Genomic DNA, 22,880 nt, shown 5'->3' with positions numbered 1-22,880 from the left:
GCTTCTTCTGATACTGAAGAAGTGAGCAGTGACTCTCAAAAGCTCATACCCCACTACAAATTTTGTTAGTCTTTACGGTGCTATTGGACTCTTGCTCTTTTCTAGTGCTACAGACAGACTTACACAGCTACCCATCTTGATCTATCCTATATGCAGGGCCTTTTTTGAGCAGGAACACACAAGAACACAGTTCCAGCTGCTTTGGCATCGGGTGTGTGGCTTCAAATGCAAATATGTTCCTGCTGGGCTTTTTCTACAAAAAAAAGCCCTGCATGAAACAATAGTGATGTCAGGGGGTATAGCCTATGCAAATAAGTTCTTGCTGGGCTTTTTCTACAAAAAATAGTGGTAAGGGGGTGTGGCCTAATATGTAAATGAATTCCTATAACTGAGGCCTGCATCCATCTATAACTGAGGCCAGGTAGCTACTTGTCTTGTGGTAACACGTCCTTCCAAAGGATTGCTCTGCAGGCAGAGATGGCTGGGAGAAGGGGCAATTTGGTGTAGTGGTTAAGTGTGCGGACTCTTATCTGGGAGAACCGGGTTTGATTCCCCACTCCTCCATTTGCAGCTGCTGGAATGGCCTTGGGTCAGACATAGCTCTCTCAGAGGTTGTCCTTGAAAGGGAAGCTTCTGGGAGACCTCTCTCAGCCCCACCCACCTCACAGGGTGTCTGTTGGGGCGGAAGAAGATAAAGAAGATTGTAAACTACTCTGAGACTCTGATTCAGAGAGAAGGGCAGGGTATAAATCTACAGTCTTCTTCTTTCTTCCCTTTTTACTATCCACCCAGCAAACTTGTATGGCAAAGTGGGTATTTGAACCTGGGGCTTCCAGATCCTAGTTGGACACTCCAATATACTATCCAGGGGTGGCCAACGGTAGCTCTCCAGATTTTTTTGCCTACAACTCCCATCAGCCCCAGCCAGCATGGCCAATGGCTGGGACTGATGGGAGTTGTAGGCAAAAAACATCTGGAGAGCTATCGCTGGCCACTCCTGTACTATACTGTGCTTGTGTAGCCCTGATTCAAAAACTTCTTCAACTATTAAATTTGCTGGGTGGTAATCAGGGGTAATCAGGAGCCCCGTGGCGCAGAGTGTTAAAGCTACTGCAGTCCTACTCTCTGCTCACGACCTGAGTTCGATCCCCAGCGGAAGCTGGTTCTTCCGGTAGCCGGCTCAAAGTTGACTCAGCCTTCCATCCTTCCGAGGTCGGTAAAATGAGTACCCAGCTTGCTGGGGGGAAAGTGTAGATGACTGGGGAAGGCAATGGCAAACCACCTCGTAACAAAGTCTGCCGTGAAAACGTTGTGAAAGCAACATCACCCCAGAGCCGGAAACGACTGGTGCTTGCACAGGGGACCTTTCCTTTCCTCAATCAGGGGTCAACATCATAAGGTTGTGATAAAATTTAGAGAGTACTTGAAGCTTCTTGGAGAAAGTACAGAGCAGAAATGAAACAAATTAATAAATCAGCTGTGTTACAGTGAGAAGAACTAGATGTCCCCTCCAGTGTACACACCAGGTGAATCCTCCAAGAGCTTACAGGGCTCTTAGTGCAGGGCCTACTGTAAGCTCCAGGAGAATTGGCTACATCAGTGGGATGTGGCCTAATATGCAAAGGAGTTCCTGCTACAAAAAAAGCCCTGGTACACACCATGATTCTAAATACAGTTCCCTCTTTGCATCTTAATTATTTTGCCACAGTACTGTCAAACCAGCCTTTCACACTCAATATTTCTTTTTAAACAGCTATCTTGATTACCTCCATGCTGAAAGATATCAATGCAGAAGAGAAAGATACAATAACCTTTGAAGTGACTGTTAATTACGAAGGCATCACATACAAATGGCTAAAGAATGGGGTGGAGATAAAATCTACTGATCGATGCCAGATTAGAACTAAGAAAGTTACACATTCACTATCGATAAGGAATGTGCATTTTGGAGATGCTGCAGAATACAGCTTCGTTGCTGGAAAAGCTGCTTCATCAGCAACTTTATATGTAGAAGGTATTTGATTTCTTAATTTTGTTTAACTTCTTGCTTAAAAGTGCCTGTGGCCGTTGCAGGCAAAACCTCCAGGCTAGACTATTGTAACTCGCTCTACACTGGCCTGCCCTTGAGATTGATCCAGCAGCTCCAACTGATCCAGAACGCAGTAGTGATGGGAACATCACAGATGGCACACATATACCCAGTACTTCGCCAGCTACACTGTCTCCCAGTGGAGTACCGAGTCAAGTTCAGGGTTTTGGTATCAGCCTTCAAGGCCTTGAGTGGTCTGGGATTGTTGTATCTGTGGGACCATCTCCTCCATTATGTCCGTGGGAGAGCATTATGCTTTTTGGACAACAATTTGCTCATGGTCCTTGGCCCTAAACACATCTGGCTGCCTTCAATCAGGGGCAGGGTCTTCTCAGTCCTGGCCCCAACCTGGTGGAATTCTCTGCTGAATACCATCAGGGCCCTTCAGGGCCTTTTGTAATTCCATAGGGCAGAGATGTTCCACCAGATTTTGGGTTGAGGACAGCAATGGCTACCATCTTGGCTGGCACCCTCTTCTGGTCTCCACATTCATCTTGCTCCTCTTCCCCCCTGCCCACGAAGTAGCCACAGTCTGCAACTGAAATAATCGTAATTCCCCCTCTGAATTCTTAGATTGTAGTACTACCGTTATTTTAATTGCTTTAAGATTTGATATGTGATGTTTTACTGTTATTGTACATTGTCCAGGGCAATCCATAAATCTAACGATAAAATAATAGAAAATAAAAATGGCAGCAGATGAGGACTCCATTTGCATTAGCTCATGCTGAATTGTTGGTGTGCATACAGTTGGCACCATCATGCATCAAATTTAGCCTAGATCAGCCTTTAGCATACTAGTCTTTTTAGCAGTTCCAGCTGCCAATCGAAATTCAGTGACTATATACATAAGTGATTCTGTTTGATACTACTGGAAGCTAGCCCCCATAACTATCACTGACTGTTGTGACTGAAGCCTGAAAGAAATCTATTGATTCTTCTGGTACACAAGCCTACCTGAATAACCATACGTGTGATTGTTTTTTTCCCTCCTAGCTCGTCACATTGAATTTCGGAAACACATCAAAGACATTAAAGTTGTGGAGAAGAAAAGAGCTGTTTTTGAATGTGAAATCTCAGAACCTGACATTGCTGTTCAGTGGATGAAAGATGGGCAGGAACTCCAACTTGGAGAACGGTAATTTGTGTGTGTGTGCGCGCACACATGTGCATTTGATTTTTTAAATGGGATCTTGAAGTTTGGCATATCTCAAATTTGTTGCTGTGAATGAGGTGTCTCGGTTTTATATGCCACCACAAACAACAAGGTGGTGTAGCTACAAGGTGGTGTAGGGGCTAACACTTGCTCTAAAGCACTGAGGTGACAGAGACTGAGGAAGAAAAATGGTCTCATTACTTGGATGATCTTGTGTACTTTTAAAGATGAGCATGCAGACTATGTATGGTGAGCGCTATGAATTCAAAAGTTGGTTGTCCAGTCTAACTCACTACCAAGCTGATCATCAACTGGAGACCTGCCACAGGAATGGAGAATTACATGGGTGGAAATTTTAGTTGGGAGCTAACCCATAATATTTTATAGCAGAAATGCAGGTTAATGCGCCTGTGTGAAGTGCCATCAAGTCATTAGTCATTGTAGATTTTCCAGACTGTATGGCTGTGGTCTTGGCATTGTAGAACTGACATTTCACCAGCAGCTGTAACTGGCATCCTCAGAGGTATAACACAGAAGGCTAGAGTTCTCCCTGTGTCAAGAGAACTCTAGCCTTCTGTGTTATATACCTCTGAGGATGCTAGTCACAGCTGCTGGTGAAATGTCAGGTTCTACAATGCCAAGACCATGGCCATACAGCCCGGAAAATCTACAACAAGTAATGAACTCCAGCCATGAAGGCCTTCAACAACATATTGTCATCGAGTTGCTTCCAACTTACGACAGCTCTGTGATTTAACGGCCTCCGAAACACCCTAACAGCCTTGCTCAAGTCTTGCAAGCTGAGGGTTGTGGCTTCCTTTATTGAGTCAATCCATCTCATGTTGGGTCTTCCTCTTTTCCTACTGCTTAAAGCTTTTCCTAGCTCTACTGTCTTTTCCAGTGACGCTTACTTTCTCATAATGTGGCCAAAGTGCAATCACCTCAATGCAATTTTAGCTTCTAGGGAGAGTTCTGGCTTGATTTAACTTTGAACTCTCCTATTTGTCTTTTTGGCAGGGTTAATGGGGTTGGTGAAACAGGGCAGTAAATGAAGACAAGAATGAATCCTTATAGATTCAGATACATTTTCTGCACCATGGAAGATCACTGTGCTTTTTTCCTGATTTGTTGTTTCTTCTTCAGAGTAAAAGTCCAGCGGGAGAGATTCGTTCATCGTCTTTTGATTACTTCCACTAAGATGTCTGATGCTGGGAAGTACACGGTAGTGGCAGGAGGAAACATGTCCAGTGCCAATTTGGTAGTGGAAGGGCGTGATGTCCGCATCAGAAGCCTTCAAAAAGATGTTCAGGTATAAAGCCTGCTCATGTTTCAATGAGCACCATTGTGCATTTGTCTCTGGAAAGCAGAAATTTCAGGTATTTTAAAAATAAGGTAAAAACCAACACCGATATTTATGGGAAACTTCAGCTTTCCAATGAAGACTCTAACAACGTTCATGCGTCAGATTTAAAATTATGTAAAATACTAACATGTAGCAACATTTTGCTCAAAGCTTCTTCTCCAGATCGCATAACTGTCTACGATGCAAATTGTGATCCTCGTATTTTTGCACATTGACAATTTTTGCAAATAAGTACATCTCTATGCCAAAGAAGGGACTTGGCATCATGGTGGAGAACTGAATGAGCATTGCTGTCTGTTTCTGACACCGCAGTTCGCTACTGAAGAGACGCACTGCTTTTTAGACTCCAGTGTCCTGTCTCTTCAGCAGCAGAAATGGCAGAGAAAACAAAATTCTGGTTGTGTACAATGTTCTCTTCTATATGTTCCTATCCCTTCTTTAGATAAGTTTAATATCTATAAAATACTGTCTAACTGCCCACAATGTCAAATGGAAAGGGAGTTACCATTAGGAGTTGAGTGCTGACAATTCTTGAGGGTGGCCTCCAGGGAAGAGACATAATATCATCACATCATTTATTTTTAAAAAATTGATAAATTAATGTCCAGCTGGTCCATGGGAGGGAGCCCAGGGGCTTCCTGTTTGAAGAGTGGTCTCTTTCAGCAGTTACGACACTTACGCCAACAGGTTAGAGTGAGCCTAACTAGAGCCATCTTAGGGTCACCTAACTGAGGCCAAGCAGGAATTTTTAACCTCACTAGCGCTGATGTATGATGGGTTTTTCCCCCACCTATTTCACTCTAAATGAGTTTGCGGGGTGGTGGAGGCGGACTGATTAAAGCCTTGCTAGGCTGGTTTCCTCAGACTAGGACAATGTCTAACTTGTGTTCCAGGAAATGGGACAGAACCTGCCTCCATATACCTCAGGGCTGCCACTATCCTCCTCACTATCCCAATAATAAATATTTGGTAGGAAGAAGCCAGAACGGTACATATACTTGTTTATAGACTTGAAGCAAGGGATGACTTACACAGCTAGCCAGGATGCCTAGACAGAAGAGGCCTGACACTTCTGTTTCCCTGGTGGTTGTATTACCTGCACTGAGTCTGAGTGTAAGTTGAATAGTTATTCTGCTAATTGCAGATCCTTGCTGTAATAAATAAAGTTGTAGCCCTTTATATTCCCAACAACTGTGTCAGCTCTTTTTATTCTGTGTCCGCCTCCAAGTTACCCTTTAATTGAAATCACTAACTGCACACAAGAAAAACTTCTATGGGGAGGGAAATTTCAGGTTTTAACAGAAGAGGTATTTTGAACACCGTCTTCTCCTCCACGTTTTAATATTATGCAGTTCTGTGTGTCCATTTGAACTCTGCATCCATAAGAAAAAATATGAGTTGGAGCATATATGTGAAAATGATAACTGAGTAAAAAAGTATTACTGCCCTTCTAACAATAAATGAAAACAGCAAAACCAGGCTACTCATCACAGACAACATGGGTTTTCACATAGGGCTTTCCCTCATTGTCATTTTCCTCACTTGTGTGTTTCTGTTTCTTGTGTGTTTCTGTTCTTCAGGTTTCTATCTGTTCCCCATGTGTTTTGCTGCCTCTGTTACATCACTTTATGTCTGGCATAAAAACCTGTAGTTTAAATCTACAAGATTTGCTGGATGTAAACCAATGTAATATTGAATCAGCCACTAGAGGGAGCAAAACATCTGCTGAACAGGAAAGAAAGCCCCAAAGTAACAGGAACGCACGAGCAAGGAAAATGAGAATGTAAAAAAGACCATACTTTGGGGACTTTCCGAGGAGGGTTGTTTTAATGAATAAAACCTGGCGAGGACTGAGCATGCTCTAGAAGGTTTTTAGTCAAAAAGCAAATAAAGCAGGAGTTTAGAAGTTTGCCTGCTCAAGCACACGAGATCATATAGAATCCTTGATAATGCATGTATGTGTTTTGGGCAGGAAAATTTTTATTCACAAATTAGGAAATAAAGATATGGCTATATAAATGCAGCTCCCTGTGATGTACTAAATCTTATCCTACATTGGGCATTACTTCCCATTTCTTGTTTGACACTGTTCATTAAAATAAAGCTTAGGTTTCTGTGAATTACTTTGGAGACTAAGTTCTGAACTGAGAAGCCTACGAAGCATTACATTCCCAGTTATAGTAGTTATTCTGTTGACTGATAGGTCATTGAGAGACAGCGAGCCGTGGTAGAGTTTGAGGTTAATGAAGAGGACATTGATGCTCGCTGGTATAAGGATGGGATTGAGATCAACTTCCAGATTGAGGAGAGATATCACTATGTGGTGGAAAGAAGAGTCCATCGGATGACTATCACTGAAACCACATACACAGATGCTGGAGAATATACTTTCTTAGCAGGGAAAAACAGGAGCTCCATTACTCTCCGTGTGAATGGTATGTTAGGCTTATTTTACTTTGCGTTGGATTTTAACCCACAGTGACTCAAAAAACTTAACACCATTAACATCATTAATATCCTTATATTACTTTGGTTGCACTGACGTACTCACCGACTCACTCATAAGGATCTTGAATTATTAGGGTACTTCCTGAGGACTGGGAGGCATATGTGAGATTCAAGACATCCCATTTGCAAGAAACATGAAAACTGGGCTTCAGTATACCTCAAAGCAAGGAACTAAGTTATTTCTAGGGGTTATCCTATCTACCAAGAAACCTGAACTGTTTTATGCCAATAGCCCAAGACTCATTGATAACTGTAAAGACCTGAAAGGAAGACTTAAAAGCTGCTTACTAGAAACAGGGGCAAGAAGGATAGGTCCAAACAATTACAAAACTTCCAGTCAATCTGTAAAGCTGAAAACTGATAAACACACAGTCAGTGTAGAATTCAGGGCAGGCCTTGGGAGGCCTCATGTACATAGTTGTTCTTATTTTGAGGTATCATGCTTAGTTTCACAGAAAATAATATAAATATTTAGAAACAATTTTCTATTTATGTTTTTAATTCTATTTCAATGGAAAACTAAGCTGACTACAGAGTGGCTGAGCACATATTTCTAACTGTCATTTTGTGCTTGTGTCAGATTATGGTAGCTTCACAGCAGTGTCATCTGACTCCTGGAGTTATAATTCTACTATGACACATAGTCCAATTTACTCTAATTACTGGAAACATCTGAAAATTGGATATTTTATGGTCAGAACTGGGAGAATGGATTTTAACTTACAATGCAGGCCCTTTTCACATGGGGGCAGGCTTGTGTAGTTTCCCTGTCGCTGGTGTGTCTACAGATGAAACTCCATGGTGATGGTGCTTCCATGTGGCAGGTTTCCCCATGGTTTCCATGCTCCAGCACTGGTCACCTGCCCTTCCCCATGCCATTAGGTCTTTTTAATTTTAACAAAATGGCAATTGAATATTTTACATTGATATGCCTTTCCCATTATATCTCTACAGCAGAAAGAGCTAGAGACATATTTATTTTCTAAAAAGAAATCCTGGGACTTCCGAAAAGCTGTTACATAGAATCATAGAGTTGGAAGGGACCTCCAGGGTCACCTAGTCCAACCCCGGCAAAATGCAGGAAATTGACAAATTAGGGCTGCCAATCCCCAGGCGGGGGCGGGGGATCCCCCGGTTTGGAGGCCCTCCCCCTGCATCAGGGTCCCCAGAAAGCGGGGGAGGGAAATGTCTGCTGGGAACTCTATTATTCCCTATGGAGATTTATTCCCATAGAAAATCATGGAGAATTGATCCACGGGTATCTGGGGCTCTGGGGGGGGGCTGTTTTTTGGGGTAGAGGCACCAAATTTACAGTATAGCATCTAGTGCCTCTCTCCAAAATACCCCCCAAGTTTCAAAAAGATTGAAACCAGGGGTCCAATTCTATGAGCCCCAAAAGAAGGTGCCCCTATCCTTCATTATTTCCTTGGGAAGGAAGGAATTGAAAAGGTGTGCCGTTCCTTTAAATGTGAGGGCCAGAACTCCCTTTAGAGTTCAATTATGCTTGTCACAGCCTTGATCTTGGCTCCACCCCTAATGCCTCCTGGCTTCACCCCCTAAGTCTCCTGGCTCCACCCCCTAAATCCCCAGATATTTCTTGAATTGGGCTTGGCAACCCTATGACAAATACCTCCCCCACCACCACATACACATCTACAGTGATCCCTGCTCCATGCCCAGAAGATGGTAAAAACCTTCATGATCCCTGGCAAACTGGCCTGGAGAAGAATTGCTGACTGACCCCAAAGAGGCATTCAGCATTTCCCTGGGTGTGTAAGAAAGGGCTATAAAGTTATACCACTATAACAACATTCAATTGCCAATTTTTTAAAAAATGCCTGTCCTCTAATGGTGGGGGGAGCAAATGGCCACTCAGCCGTGGCTAGGGGATCAGCCACTCAAGGCAAACCCCTGCGTGTGCCCTCTGCCTTGCCCCCAAGCTCCCTTTGTGGAGTTTATCATGCACCCGCAAGGCATGCTGGCGGCACGATGATAGAAGTAATGTCATCATGCAGGCTGGCGAGCAGGGGATGAGAGAGTGACAGGCAGTGCACACCACTGCTTTCTCTTGTGCTACGCTCTTTGGCGGCTTTCTTGGAAGCCTCCAAAGAGTGCACTGTTTTAGTGGTGTCCAGCTGCTTTCGGGTTGAAAGTGACTGGGCACCGCTAAAACTGTGTGCTCTTCAGAGGCTTCCAAGGCAGGATCAGAGAAGCGCTCTGCATGGGCAAATGGGAGTAAGGGGGTGCCTGGTAGCACACCGAGGCAGGGCAGCACCCTAGGCAGCACCCTACCCCGCCCAGGGCTCTTTTACTAGCAGGAGCTCCTCTGCATATTATGCCACACACCCCTGATGAAGCCAATCCTCCAAGAGCTTTCAAGACTCTTAGTACAGAGCCTACTGTAAGCTCCAGGAGGATTGGCTACAGCAGGGGGGCATGGCCTAATATGCAGAGGAGCTCTGCTAGAAAAAGAGCCCTGACCCCACCTATTCCCACACGCTAGCCCTGAGGCCACTGCTGCGTCAGCATCGGGAAATATCTGCCTGGTGGATCGGAAAATCTAAATTTTGCCAGGCAAACAGGCTTACTGCTATCTTGCCCTAAACTTTATAGCAAAATAGGTTTGGGAAAGACTGGAGAACAGCCAAGGAAACCTTAGTAGTTACACAATTATGTCAGGAAGGAGGGGGAAAACCTGCTTTCCAACAGCATTGAACCTGGAGCAGATGACTCGTATGGAAACGGCCACAGTTCAGCATTCCAGCACAGATCAGTCAAAGGCATACAAGAACTGGAATATTGGCCTTTGAGAGTTCTTTTGCCTCTTTAGATTGGGTTTAGATAGCATCCAGCAAAGTATGTCTGTGATGCAGAATGCAAACTTCATTTACTAGTAGTGAAGATAAAATTACTGAGGATGCCTACTGGCTGAAATGAGAACCTTTACTTCTTTTTTTTTTCATTTCAAGTCATCAAAACAGCAGTGCTTCAGCTACGAACACACAAGTCATTCAATGACTTAAATCCACATCTTACATTAAAAAAGCATATGGTGCAGTTTTCTTTGGTTTTCATCGTTTCAGATTATATGTGAGATACCACGTGCTTGAATCTTCCCATGCCTCAAAATCTCCTTGCCCAAGAAACCTAGTGCGCCAAGAAAATAATAACAAGCCCAGCCTTCTCACTGATGTGTTAGTTTTCTATGACCCTAACTTGATGTTACAAATAGCATGAGTTCACCATAGGGACTTACAGCTATACTGTGGCTCAGGGCTTGTTTTGTAGAAAAAGCCCAGCAGGAATTCATTTGAATATTAGGCCACACCCCCTGACATCACCATTGTTTCACGTAGGCCTTTTTGGTAGAAAAATCCCAGCTGGAACTCTTTTGCATATTAGGCCACACCCCCTGATGCCAAGCCAGCTCAAAAAAAGCCCTGCTATGGCTGCTAGATCCTGCTGGCAATTTGTGAGCAAACCCATGAAAGGGCCTGATTCTAGTCTGGAGTACTGCGGGAGAAGGAGGAATTCCTGACTGACATCGTATGGTGGTGTGTGTGACATAGGCAGGAGATCCTAAGATTGTCTGGCAGCCAGAAGGTCTAACTTTTTGTGTTATGCACCACTAGGTGTTGAGCTAGACTTGTTTTTAAGGCAAGAGATATTTCAGAGATGGTTTGTCATTTCCTGCTTCTGCGTCAGGCCCCTGGCTGATACACATATTCAGAAAATTACATGGTTTAGCCATCAGTTTCAGACTTTATGTGAGGTAAAAATCTCTTTGCCCACAAAAACTAGCATATTAACATCTTGCTAGAAAATATTTAGACAGTTTTATCTGAAATTTACAGCTCCAGAACCACCCCAGATTGTAAAGGAACTTCAAGATGCCACAGTGGAGTCTGGGAAACCTGCCCGCTTCTGTGCTGTAGTATCAGGCCTACCTCAGCCCAAAATTTCCTGGTACAAAGATGAACAGCCGCTTTCTCCAGGCTTTAAGGTTAAGTTTCTTCACGATGCCCAGGAGTACACTTTGTTGCTAATAGAAACTTTCCCTGAAGATGCAGCCGTTTACACAATTGAAGCCAAGAATGACTACGGAGTGGCCACCTCTTCTGCGTCATTATCAGTGGAAGGCAAGTTGATCATCTCTCCAGGGAATTCTGGAAATGGAAATTTTGATATTTTGTGAAATATGCACTTCCACAGAATCTAATAATAGCTTTTTGGTCTTTCCCCCCCTTTTAGTCCCAGAAGTTGTTTCTCCTGATGTGGAAATGCCAATGTACCCACCTACCGTTATTACACCACTCCGCGATGCCATTACTTCTGAGGGACAGTCTGCTTGCTTTCAGTGCAGAGTTACAGGGACAGGTTAGTTGAACAAAGTTGTATGAAGCTTTTGTGCTCCTCATTGAATGGTATGTACCAGAAACCAAACTAAGTATAGCTACTAAAGTCCAGCTTTCCCATAAACATCTACTGCCGATGCACTGTCAGGAATTGCTTCCTGGCAGAGTCTTGCTCATGGGGACGTTTCCTGTTACTCTGGGCAACAGAGCGCTTCAGCTGCTGCTCTTGAACATGCTCAGTAGCATTTCGAAGCAAAAGCATTAAGTGCAAATCTGCCCATATTTCATACACTTTTATTATCAAAAGTTTTCTAAAAGATTATTTCTATTTATCATATTTCATGGAATCATAGAGTTCAGCAAGTTGTTCCATCCAGCAACTCTGAAGCAGATTTGTTGATAACCAGCATCTTTATTTCACCTGGCTGCTTCCTGTGTATCTAACTACACAACTATCACATGCTTCCAAAGAATCCACAGTCCAAGGCCTAATCAGCATTATGATCAAACAGTATGGGGGCAGAGCATAACAATGAAGAACTTCATGACTACTCAGAGATTATATACACACATATGCACATATATATCCACAGACCAGGGCCTAATCGGCAATAGGATCAAACAGGATTGGAGCAGAGCATAACAATGAAGAACTTCATGAGTACTCAGAGATTATATACACACAAGGCTTTTTTGGTAGAAAAAGCCCAGCAGGAACTCATCTGTATATTAAGTCACATACCCCTTGATGTCACGTAGGGCTTTTTTGCATTAAAAGTCCAGCAGGAATTCATTAGCATATTAGGCCACACCCCCTGACACCAAGCCAGCCGGAACTGCGTTCCTGTGCATTCCTGCTTTTTAAAAAAGCCCTGTATACACACATATACATATTCATAGGGTACGATCACACAAGAGATTTGGCTCGACCTAGCCACACCTCCCATCTGGATTTAAATGTGTGCAATCACACATCCACATCTCCCCCACCCCAGTCCCACCCCAACCTACCTTGTTTTAGGATGGGCTGAGACCAGATTAAATAGCTACTGGGAACATCCCAGTAGCAACCCTCTAAAAGGTATGTAGGACACGTTTCCCAGCCATCTGAACAGCCCATTGTGCAAGGCATTTGCTTTAAAAAAAAGGCCCGGCCTTGCCTAGGGTGTCAGACAGCTGGCACTGCCCATAAATCTTTTAATTCTTCATTGTTCATGCTCACTGAAATAATTCTTTTCCTAAATCTTAATTCAAATGCCTATAATGGAATGGATAGTGCTCTTTGTTAGGTTATTTAGTTACTACTCAATATTAGTTGAATAGTAACTAAATAGCCTGGTGGAGCCTGGAATTCTTCTGGAATTGCAACTGACTATGGAGATCAGATCCCCTGGAGGAAATGGTAACTTTGGGCTTTTTTGGTAGAAAAAGACAAGGAGGAACTCATTTGCATGTTAGGCCACACCCTGATGTCGAGCCAGCTGGAACTGCATTCCTGAACGTTCCTGTTAAAAAAAAAAAAAGCCCTGTTTGGAAGGCAGACTCCGTGGTATACTATAGATTCTAGGTGAAATCTTCCCCCAGAGTTGCTTCTTCACAAGCATCACCCCCATATCTCCAGGAATTTCCCAGCCTGGAGTTCACAATCTTACCTATAAAGCAGAACTGCACTTGATAACTAACATGGTGTGATCACCCAAAATACCTTCTCTGTATTGAGTTTACTCTGCTGCAGGGCTTTTTATGTAGCAGGATTTCCTTTGCATATTAGGCCACACACCCCTGATGTAGCCAGTCCTCCAAGAGCTTACAGGGCTCTTAGTACAGGGCCTACTGTAAGCTCCAGGAAGATTGGCTACATCAGAGGGTGTGGCCTAATATGGAAAGGACTTCCTGCTACAAAAAAAACCCCATGCTCTGCTGTCTTAATGTTTTTACCTTTCTTTTCTATGTCCTTTCTCCGCCATCCGTGCACTCTTCTTCAGGGCTTTTTTGATAGCAGGAACTCCTTTGCATATTAGGCCACACAACCCTGATGTAGCCAATCCCCCAGGAGCTTTCAAGGCTGATAGTACAGGGCCTACTTTAAGCTTTAGGAGGATTAGCTATATCAGGAGTGTGTGACCTAATACGTGAAGGAGTTCCTGCTACAAAAAAAGCCCTGCTCTTCTTAATTCTTCAAAAAAAGAGCCCTGCTCTTCTTAATGAAAGGAGTGCCACAAAGATTAGAACAACACAGGAATGTCTGACTAAAAGGGGGAGGGGGAGTTCAGCGAATGCTAAATATTGCCTGTGATTTGGACCTGAGAATCAGTCTTGAGTTCCAGCTGCTTCTTTGATTTGCTCACTATGAATGTGACACTGTGAAACTTACACGTGTGTTTCTTTTTCCTCTCCCTCTCTTTCATGTTGTGCATTTGCACCTGAGCAGACCTCAGAATAGCTTGGTACAGCAAAGACAAAGAGATTAAGCCGTCCCGCTTCTTTAGGATGACACAGTTTGAAGATACTTTCCAGCTGGAGATAGCAGAAGCTTTCCCAGAGGATGAAGGAATTTACACCTTTGTTGCCAGTAATTCCATAGGCCAAGTGTCAACTACGGCTACCCTGAGGCTGGAAGGTACAGTGTGTTGTCTAAAAAGAAACTGTGCAAAATCAGCATGGGTTTTTCTATTAATGTTTTTTTTTAATGATGATAATAATAATATGTCATTGTCCGTCGTGTCTGTTTTTAACCCAAAATAATCTATCCCGTTGTCTGACGTCTACCATGTCCATTTCATCTCCACAGTATGAATTCAGCACCACATCATTTCACATTGTTCCGAAGTTTTGTATTGTTCACCTTCTCACTATGTTCCCAAGAGAGTTCAGCATGCATCGGAAAGGAACAAAATCCTTCTTTTAACGAGCCACCAAACCATTTCGGTTGAAAGAAGGCACAGGCCAGGACTCAAAGTATCATGCAACTAATACTGCATGCCCAATAAGTGGGGGGCTTGCTCATGTTTCTCAAACTGTGTAATGCTTTCCTCCACCCCATGCTATAATCTGGGAACTACACTGAATCCAGGGCCGTAGCCAGGATTTCATGTTTGGTAGGGCCTACATCAGGATTTGTTGTTTTAGGGGGGGCACCCAGTTTGGTGGCCCTGGGCTCTCAGCATTGTCAGCTGCCTTGAGTTCCACAAGCTAACCCCCCTTTGCCGAGGCAGTCACAGCAGCTCCACTCCCCCATCCTTTTCTTATGTGCCCCTCTCTCAGAGAGACAGAGACCTCTTGACTCCCCACCCTTTGCTCTGCATGCTGTGTTAGGGAAGGGGAGAGAAAAAAGTGAAAAGACCAGCAGCAATGCTACTACTTGTTCAGAGTAGTGGTGAACAAAGTGGACAGATTGGGAGCCCTCCAATGGAGGGGCCATACAGTTGGAAAGGGGGTTTGAAAGCATGGGCCTTTCCCCCTGGACCCCACTGTAGCTACGAGCCTGACTGAATCAGGGTCATAGTGAAAAGGAAGATTAGGTGGGGGCACTGCAGATTCAATGGGGGGATGCCACCCCAGCACCTCCTGCAGGCAACAGCCCTGCATTGAATGACACGTACATGTCTCCTGCTGAAACCTCCTGATTTCCTTTGCTTCTTTACACATGCCTACTTAATAAATGGTGTCTGATGTGACATAAGCACATTCACCATCCCCATGAGCAGCAACCAATGAGAAAAACTGGAAACATAATGTCATGGAGCAATCCTATGTAGAGTCATGGTAGTCTTCTAGTCCAGGGGTGGGCAACGGTAGCTCTCCAGATGTTTTTTGCCTACAACTCCCATCAGCTCCAGCCAGCATAGCCAATGGCTGGGGCTGATGGGAGTTGTAGGAAAAAAACATTTGGACAGCTACCATTGGCCAACCCTGTTCTAGTCCCATTGGAACAAAAAAACTGCAATAACTCTGCATAGGATTGCAGCATAAACATTATAGCAGAGAAAAGTAGAAGAAGAAGATATTGGATTTGTATCCCACCCTTTATTCTGAATCTCAGAGCGGTCACAATCTCTTTACCTTTTTCCCCCACACACAACAAACACTCTGTGAGGTAGGTGGGGCTGAGAAAGCTCTCACAGAAGCGGCCCTTTCAAGGACAACTGCTGCGAGAGTTATGGCTGACCCAAGGCCATTCCAGCAGGTGCAAGTGGAGGAGTGGGGAATCAAACCTGGTTCTCCCAGATAAGAATCTGCGCACTTAGCCACTACACCAAACTGGCTCTCAGGAGGAAAAGACCTTTTAATCACCCATACTTCTGACATAATACCTAGTTTTGAGTAAAGAGAGCTGATTGTTTATATGGTATGACATGGAAATCTATTCAAAGAAAAAACTTCAAAAATCCTACTATGGCATGCTTAACCACAAGGTCATGTCAAAGTATCTCTTTGGATCCCAGCCAAGATGCCTAATATATGCAAATATATAAAATAATTAGATATTGTTAATATTAGTGAAACTTCATTTACATGTACAAGAGAAGAGCATCTTACATTTCAATTAGGAACTGTAAGAATATATTAGTATCCCAGCAGATTTTAGAACATAAAGCCAGTATCCAGGACTGGCTGTAATTTTTTTAAAAGTTTGCATTTGTGAGACTAATGTGAGGCCACAATCCTAAGCACGCTTACTATACCGTTCCATTGAGCCCAGTAGGATTTACTTCTGAGTACATGTGTTTAGAATTTCACTGTAAGTAGGGTAACTGAAAGAGCTCACCTCAAACGAGAGGAATTTAACTCATGCTGTACCTGTTCAAATATTTCTTAAAAGGTTGCCCAAATCTGAGGCACAAGCTTGAAAAACATTGCTCATTTAATCTGATATCTGAGGTGTATACAAATGCTTTATTTTCTATTCATTTGACAGCAGAGTTTAAACATTATCATGAGGGAAAGGAAGTGTTCATACTGTAAGATGTAAGCTTTTGTTTAAAAAAAAAGAATGAGATGTAAGAGAACAAGAGAGCATTGACTGGTGTGTAGGGTAAGAAATTAAAAGTTGGCGTGCTTCTTTGCAGGGTTTAAGGTTGAAGAAGTTACCTCAGAAAAGCATGTTTCTTCCACTGTTTCCATTAAGAAGGAACCTGTTGGCCAAAGGCCCATCTTTCTCCAGCCTATTTCAAGCTGCAGTGTATGCAGTGGGGAAACAGTCAAATTCCAAGCCAGGGTTTCTGCCATGCCGAAACCAGAAATCCTCTGGTTTCATAACCAACAGCTAATGTTGCCAACAAAAGACGTAGTTTTCCATTTTGATGAGTCTACAGGCACGGCCACATTGATAATTGTAGATGCTTTCTCAGAACATGCCGGGCAGTACTCTTGCAAAGCACGAAATAGTGCGGGAGAGGCAACTTGTACAGCTACCCTTACAGTGACTGCTGAAGGTAAAGCCCCGTTTTTGTTCCTAGGGAATTCAGTTTGTTGCATATACCACACTTTCTACACTGTGACTAATGATCTTCTTTTCCTCATTTCACTATTTTTTTTAGAGTTAGCCATACCGTCACTAATTGTGGATAGTCTTAGCTGTAACCAAATAAACCACTTCTGTTTTCTTGTACTTTCAAGTGTCACCTCATTTCCAAGCTGCGTCTTAGCTATATAGCTCATAGGCTACCACTGTTTTGATAGACTAAACACAATGCATTCTTCAAGCCAGTGAGTTGATTGATGGCAGTTGTAGCATTCTCTGAGGTTTGCTCTACTCGGTTTTTGAGGGGGGGAGAGGAAGGGGATCCCATTCCTGACAGGACATAAATGTTCAAAGTTTCACAAATACTTTCCAATTGTCATGGACAACGGCAGTGAAAAGAAGAGACAAACGCCAACCACACGTTAGCAGCATGAGCACACTCCATTTTTCATCCATCGTTGTGGCTGAATTTTCTTTGTGTATTATGCTGCCTGACAAGGGGCACCCTTAATGAATGCACCGGGCATGCTAGGCTTTTAAAGGATGGTGGCACATTTCATTCTCATCATCTATAGCATATTATTTTTGTTTTTAACAGCCCATTAAAGTGCATTAGTTATTAATCATATGTTTTGTTACTTGATTACACAGTGCAAGCCCTAGATAGGCAAAGTTCTGGGAAAGATGTAAGAGAGGCTGTCCAGGCAAAGTCAGAGAAGGAAACCAAAGTTTATGTAACAGAAATTAAATCCGTGCAAGAGCCATCACAGAAAATGGTTGCGCAGACCTTCGAACACATTTCTGAAACTTCATCTGCAATTGAGAAAGAAGTAAAAACTCTTCATACTACAACTATTTCACAGAAATCAGAAAGTACCAAAATTTCTACAGCATCTATTCAAGTGTTGGGGGAGGCTAGCCCGAAGATTCTTCTGAAACTTCATGATCTCATCGTGAGATGCGGTGACACTGCCCAGTTAATTTGTGCTTTGGAAAGTGAAAACTTTTCTACTGTTTTGTGGACCCATGAAGGGGAAACCATACAGGAGTCGGAAAGAATTAAGCCATCACAAAATGGAAGCGTTCTTTTCCTCACCATTTTTAATGTCCAGCTTTTAGATCAAGGACTGTACAGCTGTCTTGTTCGTAACAACTTTGGAGAAGTAACAACAGCTGCTGTACTAACTATAGAAGGTGGTTATCTGATTTTTAATGTTGTGTAACTTTCCTTCATATCATCACTGCTTATGGCTTTAATGCTAGCATTTAATCTAGAGACATAATTTTCTGTCCTACTTTTTACATTTTGGGCTCTATTCATAAAAGATTTACAGAGCATGATTAATTTGTTTGACTTACTTGTAAAAGTAGGTTTCCTGCCTCTTCCTAGCACTTGAAGTATACATCTTCAAAAGCAAGATACATTTAAATTGTAAATACTTGCTTTTTAAAAAAAAAAAATCCTTTTGGAGCAAAGGAAAAAATGCAGCAAGAGCAACTTCATCTTTACAATTACAGCTGTTCCATTATCTGTCATTTGAGGAAATCTTTTTTTCTATAATGGAGCTTGATCTAACCTTTCCCCTAGATTAGATTATACAGAGTCTTATGCAGATAGTAACAGTGCAATCATAAGACTCCTTTCCTGGCAGTAAGCACCATTGGAAAGACCTAAGCAATGTTCTGAGTAGGGTTGCTTAGGATACTAATTGAGTGCGATAAATACAGTACTTCCGTTATGAATGTGATAATACACGCCTTCAGTTTCATGGGTGAACACGTTTTTAAAATGTTAATGAGGAACTGAACTAGGATTTCATTTGAATCCTGTTTCAACTTTTTATTGAACACATCATTTTGTTATGCATAGCACAAGGAAACCACTATCTTCTGCCATGCCATTCGTCTCTGAATCTGATCACTATGAAACAAATCTTGTTCTGTGTGTCTTTTGTAGGCTCTTCATCCTCCTCTACATACACAAAGCCCCTTAAAACAATGTTCAGGTTTCTGGAACCATAATACTTTCTTGAGTCTGAATATGGATTCATTTTTCTGCTGAAGATCATGAGAATGCTTTTCATTTTATTTCCCCTATTTGCCTTTCAATATTATCATTATAACAAAGGGCAGAGAAATAGTGGCAGGATTAGATTCAGAAGAACAGGAATATCAACTTGAAACCAAAACAGAACCATGGAAATCTGTCATTGCCTCATTTACCTTACTTTTACAAGCTGGTGGAAATCTTGCCTGTTCTACACATTTGAAGAAAGCATTGTCTCTGCTGCTGCCTTCTATGATGTGAGGAAGAAGTTTTGACTTTAAACAGAAGAATTGCTTATTAAAAATTATTTTTTATCATGGATCAATTCTGCTGTACAACTTCCTCTCGCATACCACTATTGCCATAGATGTCCATGGCATGAATCCCATGGATATAATTGCATTTAGCCAGCATGAATAGAGCCTTTAAATGTGGAACAGAATAGTAAAAGACTTAATATTCTTTTTTTTTTTTGCACTAACATGCTGAACATTCCTTTTACCATACTAATAGCTTTCTATATTTTTAAAGTATCAGTTATTTTTTTAAAATTGCTGCCAAACATCTAATCTTATCCTAACTTTATTCTTACCTAGCTAAAGAAGCGCAAGCCAGGACAGTAACAAAAATTACCCTTGAATCAGATACTAAAAGCATTAAAACTATCAAAGAGTCTCAGATTAAAACAGCTTATGAATACAAACAAGAGTCTTCCACAGAAACATCCAGCACGACAATTTCAGCAGCTGAAAAACCACAAGACGTTGAGAAGCAAAGGATCAGAGACTACTACCCTGACGTTGTGCCGTGTGAAGACTTCGCTGAAACTGGTGCCACTGTACCAGTCTTCCTCGAATCTCTGCCCCCAGAGATCTTTGTAAAACAAGGAGCCGATGTTTCACTTTTCTGTGTAATCAAGGGTGTACCTACACCTTGTGTCATCTGGCTGTATAATCAGCTAATAGTTGAGGAATCGGCATTATGCTGCTTAAAGCACGATGGTCCACTGTGCAGTTTAAAATTACTGAGAGTTAATGAGAATCAGAGGGGTATATACAAGTGCAGAATAATTAATTCTGCGGGACAAGCCGAGTGCAGCACACATCTGAGAGTGACAGGTTGGCAACTGCATGTTCATTCCATATTGCATATCGTCAATTTGCACTGAAATCTGTTTGACCCACAGTCCGGGATAGATGAAACGATTGTGGATTGCTGAATATTTTCCGCACAGCGTTAGAGGCATGTGAAAGGCATGTTGAATTATCAAAAGAGAAGACCTTTTTAAAATGCTGTGGAAAACTAGACAATATTTTTAGCATCCTCTCATTGGTTCCTTTAGACTTATCAGGCATTTCCTGGCATGTATATGTATGTATGTTTGTGTGAATTTTCTCATCAGTGCATCATAAACTAAAACTTCCTTCTTCCATAGTATCAAACTTTTCCATCTGTTAATCATTCTTTTATTTTTTTTATTTACAGCTCTAGAAAAAGTTCTTCAGGAGAAGATAGAGCAGCAGATTGAAATGGAAGTAAAAGGTACAGTCATAACTAAATGTTATACTGAAGCAAAGATGTAGCATACAGAAAACAGTAATTGTTATGAGAAGCTTATATGTATGACAAAGAAAGCAAAACATACTCTGAAGCATATTTGAATATGCTGCATGTTTTGTTTTGTTATGCAAAGGATAACTTGCATTACAAGAGAATACAAGTTTTAAAATTCCATTTAAAGCTTCCCTTTTATAGGTATGCCGTCATACTTTATCTTTTCATGTTATGCTTTGTAGCTGATTGCAAAAGCTTTTACTTTTGATACCTTCTTCTAGTGCATGGGATACTTGAAATTAGACTGAGTTTCTTTAAATGGTTTCAAAACACATTAGTATGCTAACATTCCATTGGTCAACACACGTCAAATGACCTATGTTTACAAATAATATAATGCAAGTTGGGAAAGTGATGTACTTCCATTGTGCCCTCCTATTTCATGAATGGGACATTAATTCACCATGGTAAATTTTCTTACACTGGCTTGCAGATAGCATAGTTGGTCCATGTTGCTTGCTTTATTTTTTATTTTTGCATAACATTGTGAAGTTAGCAGCTGTATTAGTTCGAATAAACGCCTTCTCATTTATTTTTAGCAAATTATTTACAGTTTACATTTTTTTGTACCTTTGAAAAACTTCTTTTCAATTGTTTGACCATTTTAACTCTCAATCAAAGGGATCAGAAAGGGCGTTTATTCTACTGTCTGCAAGTCAGGTAAGATTATCCCTTCCCCATTCTTTGCAACAAAATATGCAAAAAAAAAGTTTTTTGGGGCGGCAAAACATGCACTCACAGGAACATGTCATTTTGAGATTCATTTTTGCTTGTTGATGAAGAAATTTCCACAGTTGGAAGAAAGAACAGACAACGAACGATTTTCGTGTCAGAATCTTTAAAACAGAGCAAGGCGTTGCGTTTATTCGAACAAATATGGTGAGTGAATTTTTTTTTATGGATTTGTGATGAATCTGTTGCATGCACATTATTTAATTTCATTTATAGTTATTTCATTTATTTTATTATTTTCTATATATACCAAAAGAGTGGAGTATGCTGTAATGTGATGGTATTCTTTTGCAGAACTGTTCTTCGATGAAGAGCCAGAATACAGAAAAAAGACAGTTTCTGTCCAAGACAGTTTCTCCGATTCCAAAGACCTTCGGGACCAACAATCTCTGTATAAACAAAAATGTGCAAGTAGAACGTCAGCTTTCCATTCATGGCCTGAGAAACTGAAACCTTCTTTCACACAAAAACTGAAATATAGGTCTGTTTTGGTGGGAGACCCAGTAATTTTCCAATGTAAATTAATGGCCTGTCCATTACCCCAAATAACTTGGTTTCATAACAACAGGCAAATTCCCAAAAGTCTCAGAAGAATCATAACGACTGAGAGCAGAATGGACATACACAACTCTACTCTAGAGGTTAAAGAAGTTCAGGAAAGGGATGCTGGGAGTTACAAGGTTTTTGCTATTAATACTGAGGGTTCGGCTGAGTCCACAGCATCATTGTTGGTAGTCCGTGGCGAGGAACAAAATGCCAAATATTTAGAGTTTCTGAGAAAATCAGAGCGAACTCGTGAACATATTGAATGTCAGGTGCAGAAGAGGAGAGGTGATAGGCTAAAAGTTGATTTGAAATGTATTGGCTCTCCATTTGATAAGAGTCAGGAAACTGAGAAAGTATTGCCAGCTTTTCCCTTTTCCAAGGGGATGATGAGGACCATAAGCTTTGAAAATATCCCATACCTAAAAAGAGAATTGGTGTATGATAAGAATCAGGAAGGAAACAAGCATTCAGCTAGAGGAAGAAGTGCAGAGGAGGATTTACTTGATGAGGAAATAAAACTGAAGTTACAGCGCCTTCGTGCAGCAAGAATAGCTATACTGGAAAAGAAGAAAATGCATCTAGCACAGGAATCAGTGGACCTACCACTTGCATCTGTGAGGACTGTTGAATTTCAGGGTAACAAAGGCTGGTCAGTTCATTCAAACTCTAAGGCAGAGACAAGGAGATCTCATTTCCAAACAATAGAGCAAATTGATGAAAGGGCTGTGATGCCTGCAATGCCAGACAGAGATGAAATTACTTTAGGAAGTTCTAAGAGAGGATTTGAGACAGAGTTAGGTAAATATCATGTTAGAAGGGAACAAATCCGAGGCTTTTCTGAACCTTCTCAAATGCCACCAAAATTTCTCCCCAGTGAAAGCACCGAGGAAGAAAAAGTAGCAACACTTAAAGGGACAATAAAAACACAGATTTCAGAACAAGTTCCAGAGATGATGAAAAAAACAGGATGGATGGACTATACTTATACCCAAGTAAAATCATCAGC

At 41.8% G+C, this 22,880-nt stretch overlaps 1 protein-coding gene across 1 annotated transcript in view; it reads left to right on the top strand.

Moving 5' to 3' along the window:
* Positions 1–22,880, top strand: part of TTN (titin) — a 356,828-nt gene that overhangs the window by 59,028 nt on the left and 274,920 nt on the right. Inside the window, exons 37-44 of the mRNA XM_060257371.1 lie at positions 1,754–2,014; positions 3,086–3,227; positions 4,389–4,554; positions 6,812–7,043; positions 10,971–11,255; positions 11,368–11,493; positions 13,903–14,091; positions 20,468–20,524. Of these exons, the coding sequence (XP_060113354.1) occupies positions 1,754–2,014; positions 3,086–3,227; positions 4,389–4,554; positions 6,812–7,043; positions 10,971–11,255; positions 11,368–11,493; positions 13,903–14,091; positions 20,468–20,524 (1,458 nt within the window). The remainder of the gene's footprint in view (positions 1–1,753; positions 2,015–3,085; positions 3,228–4,388; positions 4,555–6,811; positions 7,044–10,970; positions 11,256–11,367; positions 11,494–13,902; positions 14,092–20,467; positions 20,525–22,880) is intronic.

Source organism: Heteronotia binoei, chromosome 16, assembly GCF_032191835.1.
Source record: "Heteronotia binoei isolate CCM8104 ecotype False Entrance Well chromosome 16, APGP_CSIRO_Hbin_v1, whole genome shotgun sequence".
Taxonomy (NCBI): Eukaryota; Metazoa; Chordata; class Lepidosauria; order Squamata; family Gekkonidae; genus Heteronotia; species Heteronotia binoei.
The sequence above is the reverse complement of the archived record's forward strand: the minus strand, read 5'-3'. Positions and strand labels throughout refer to the sequence as shown.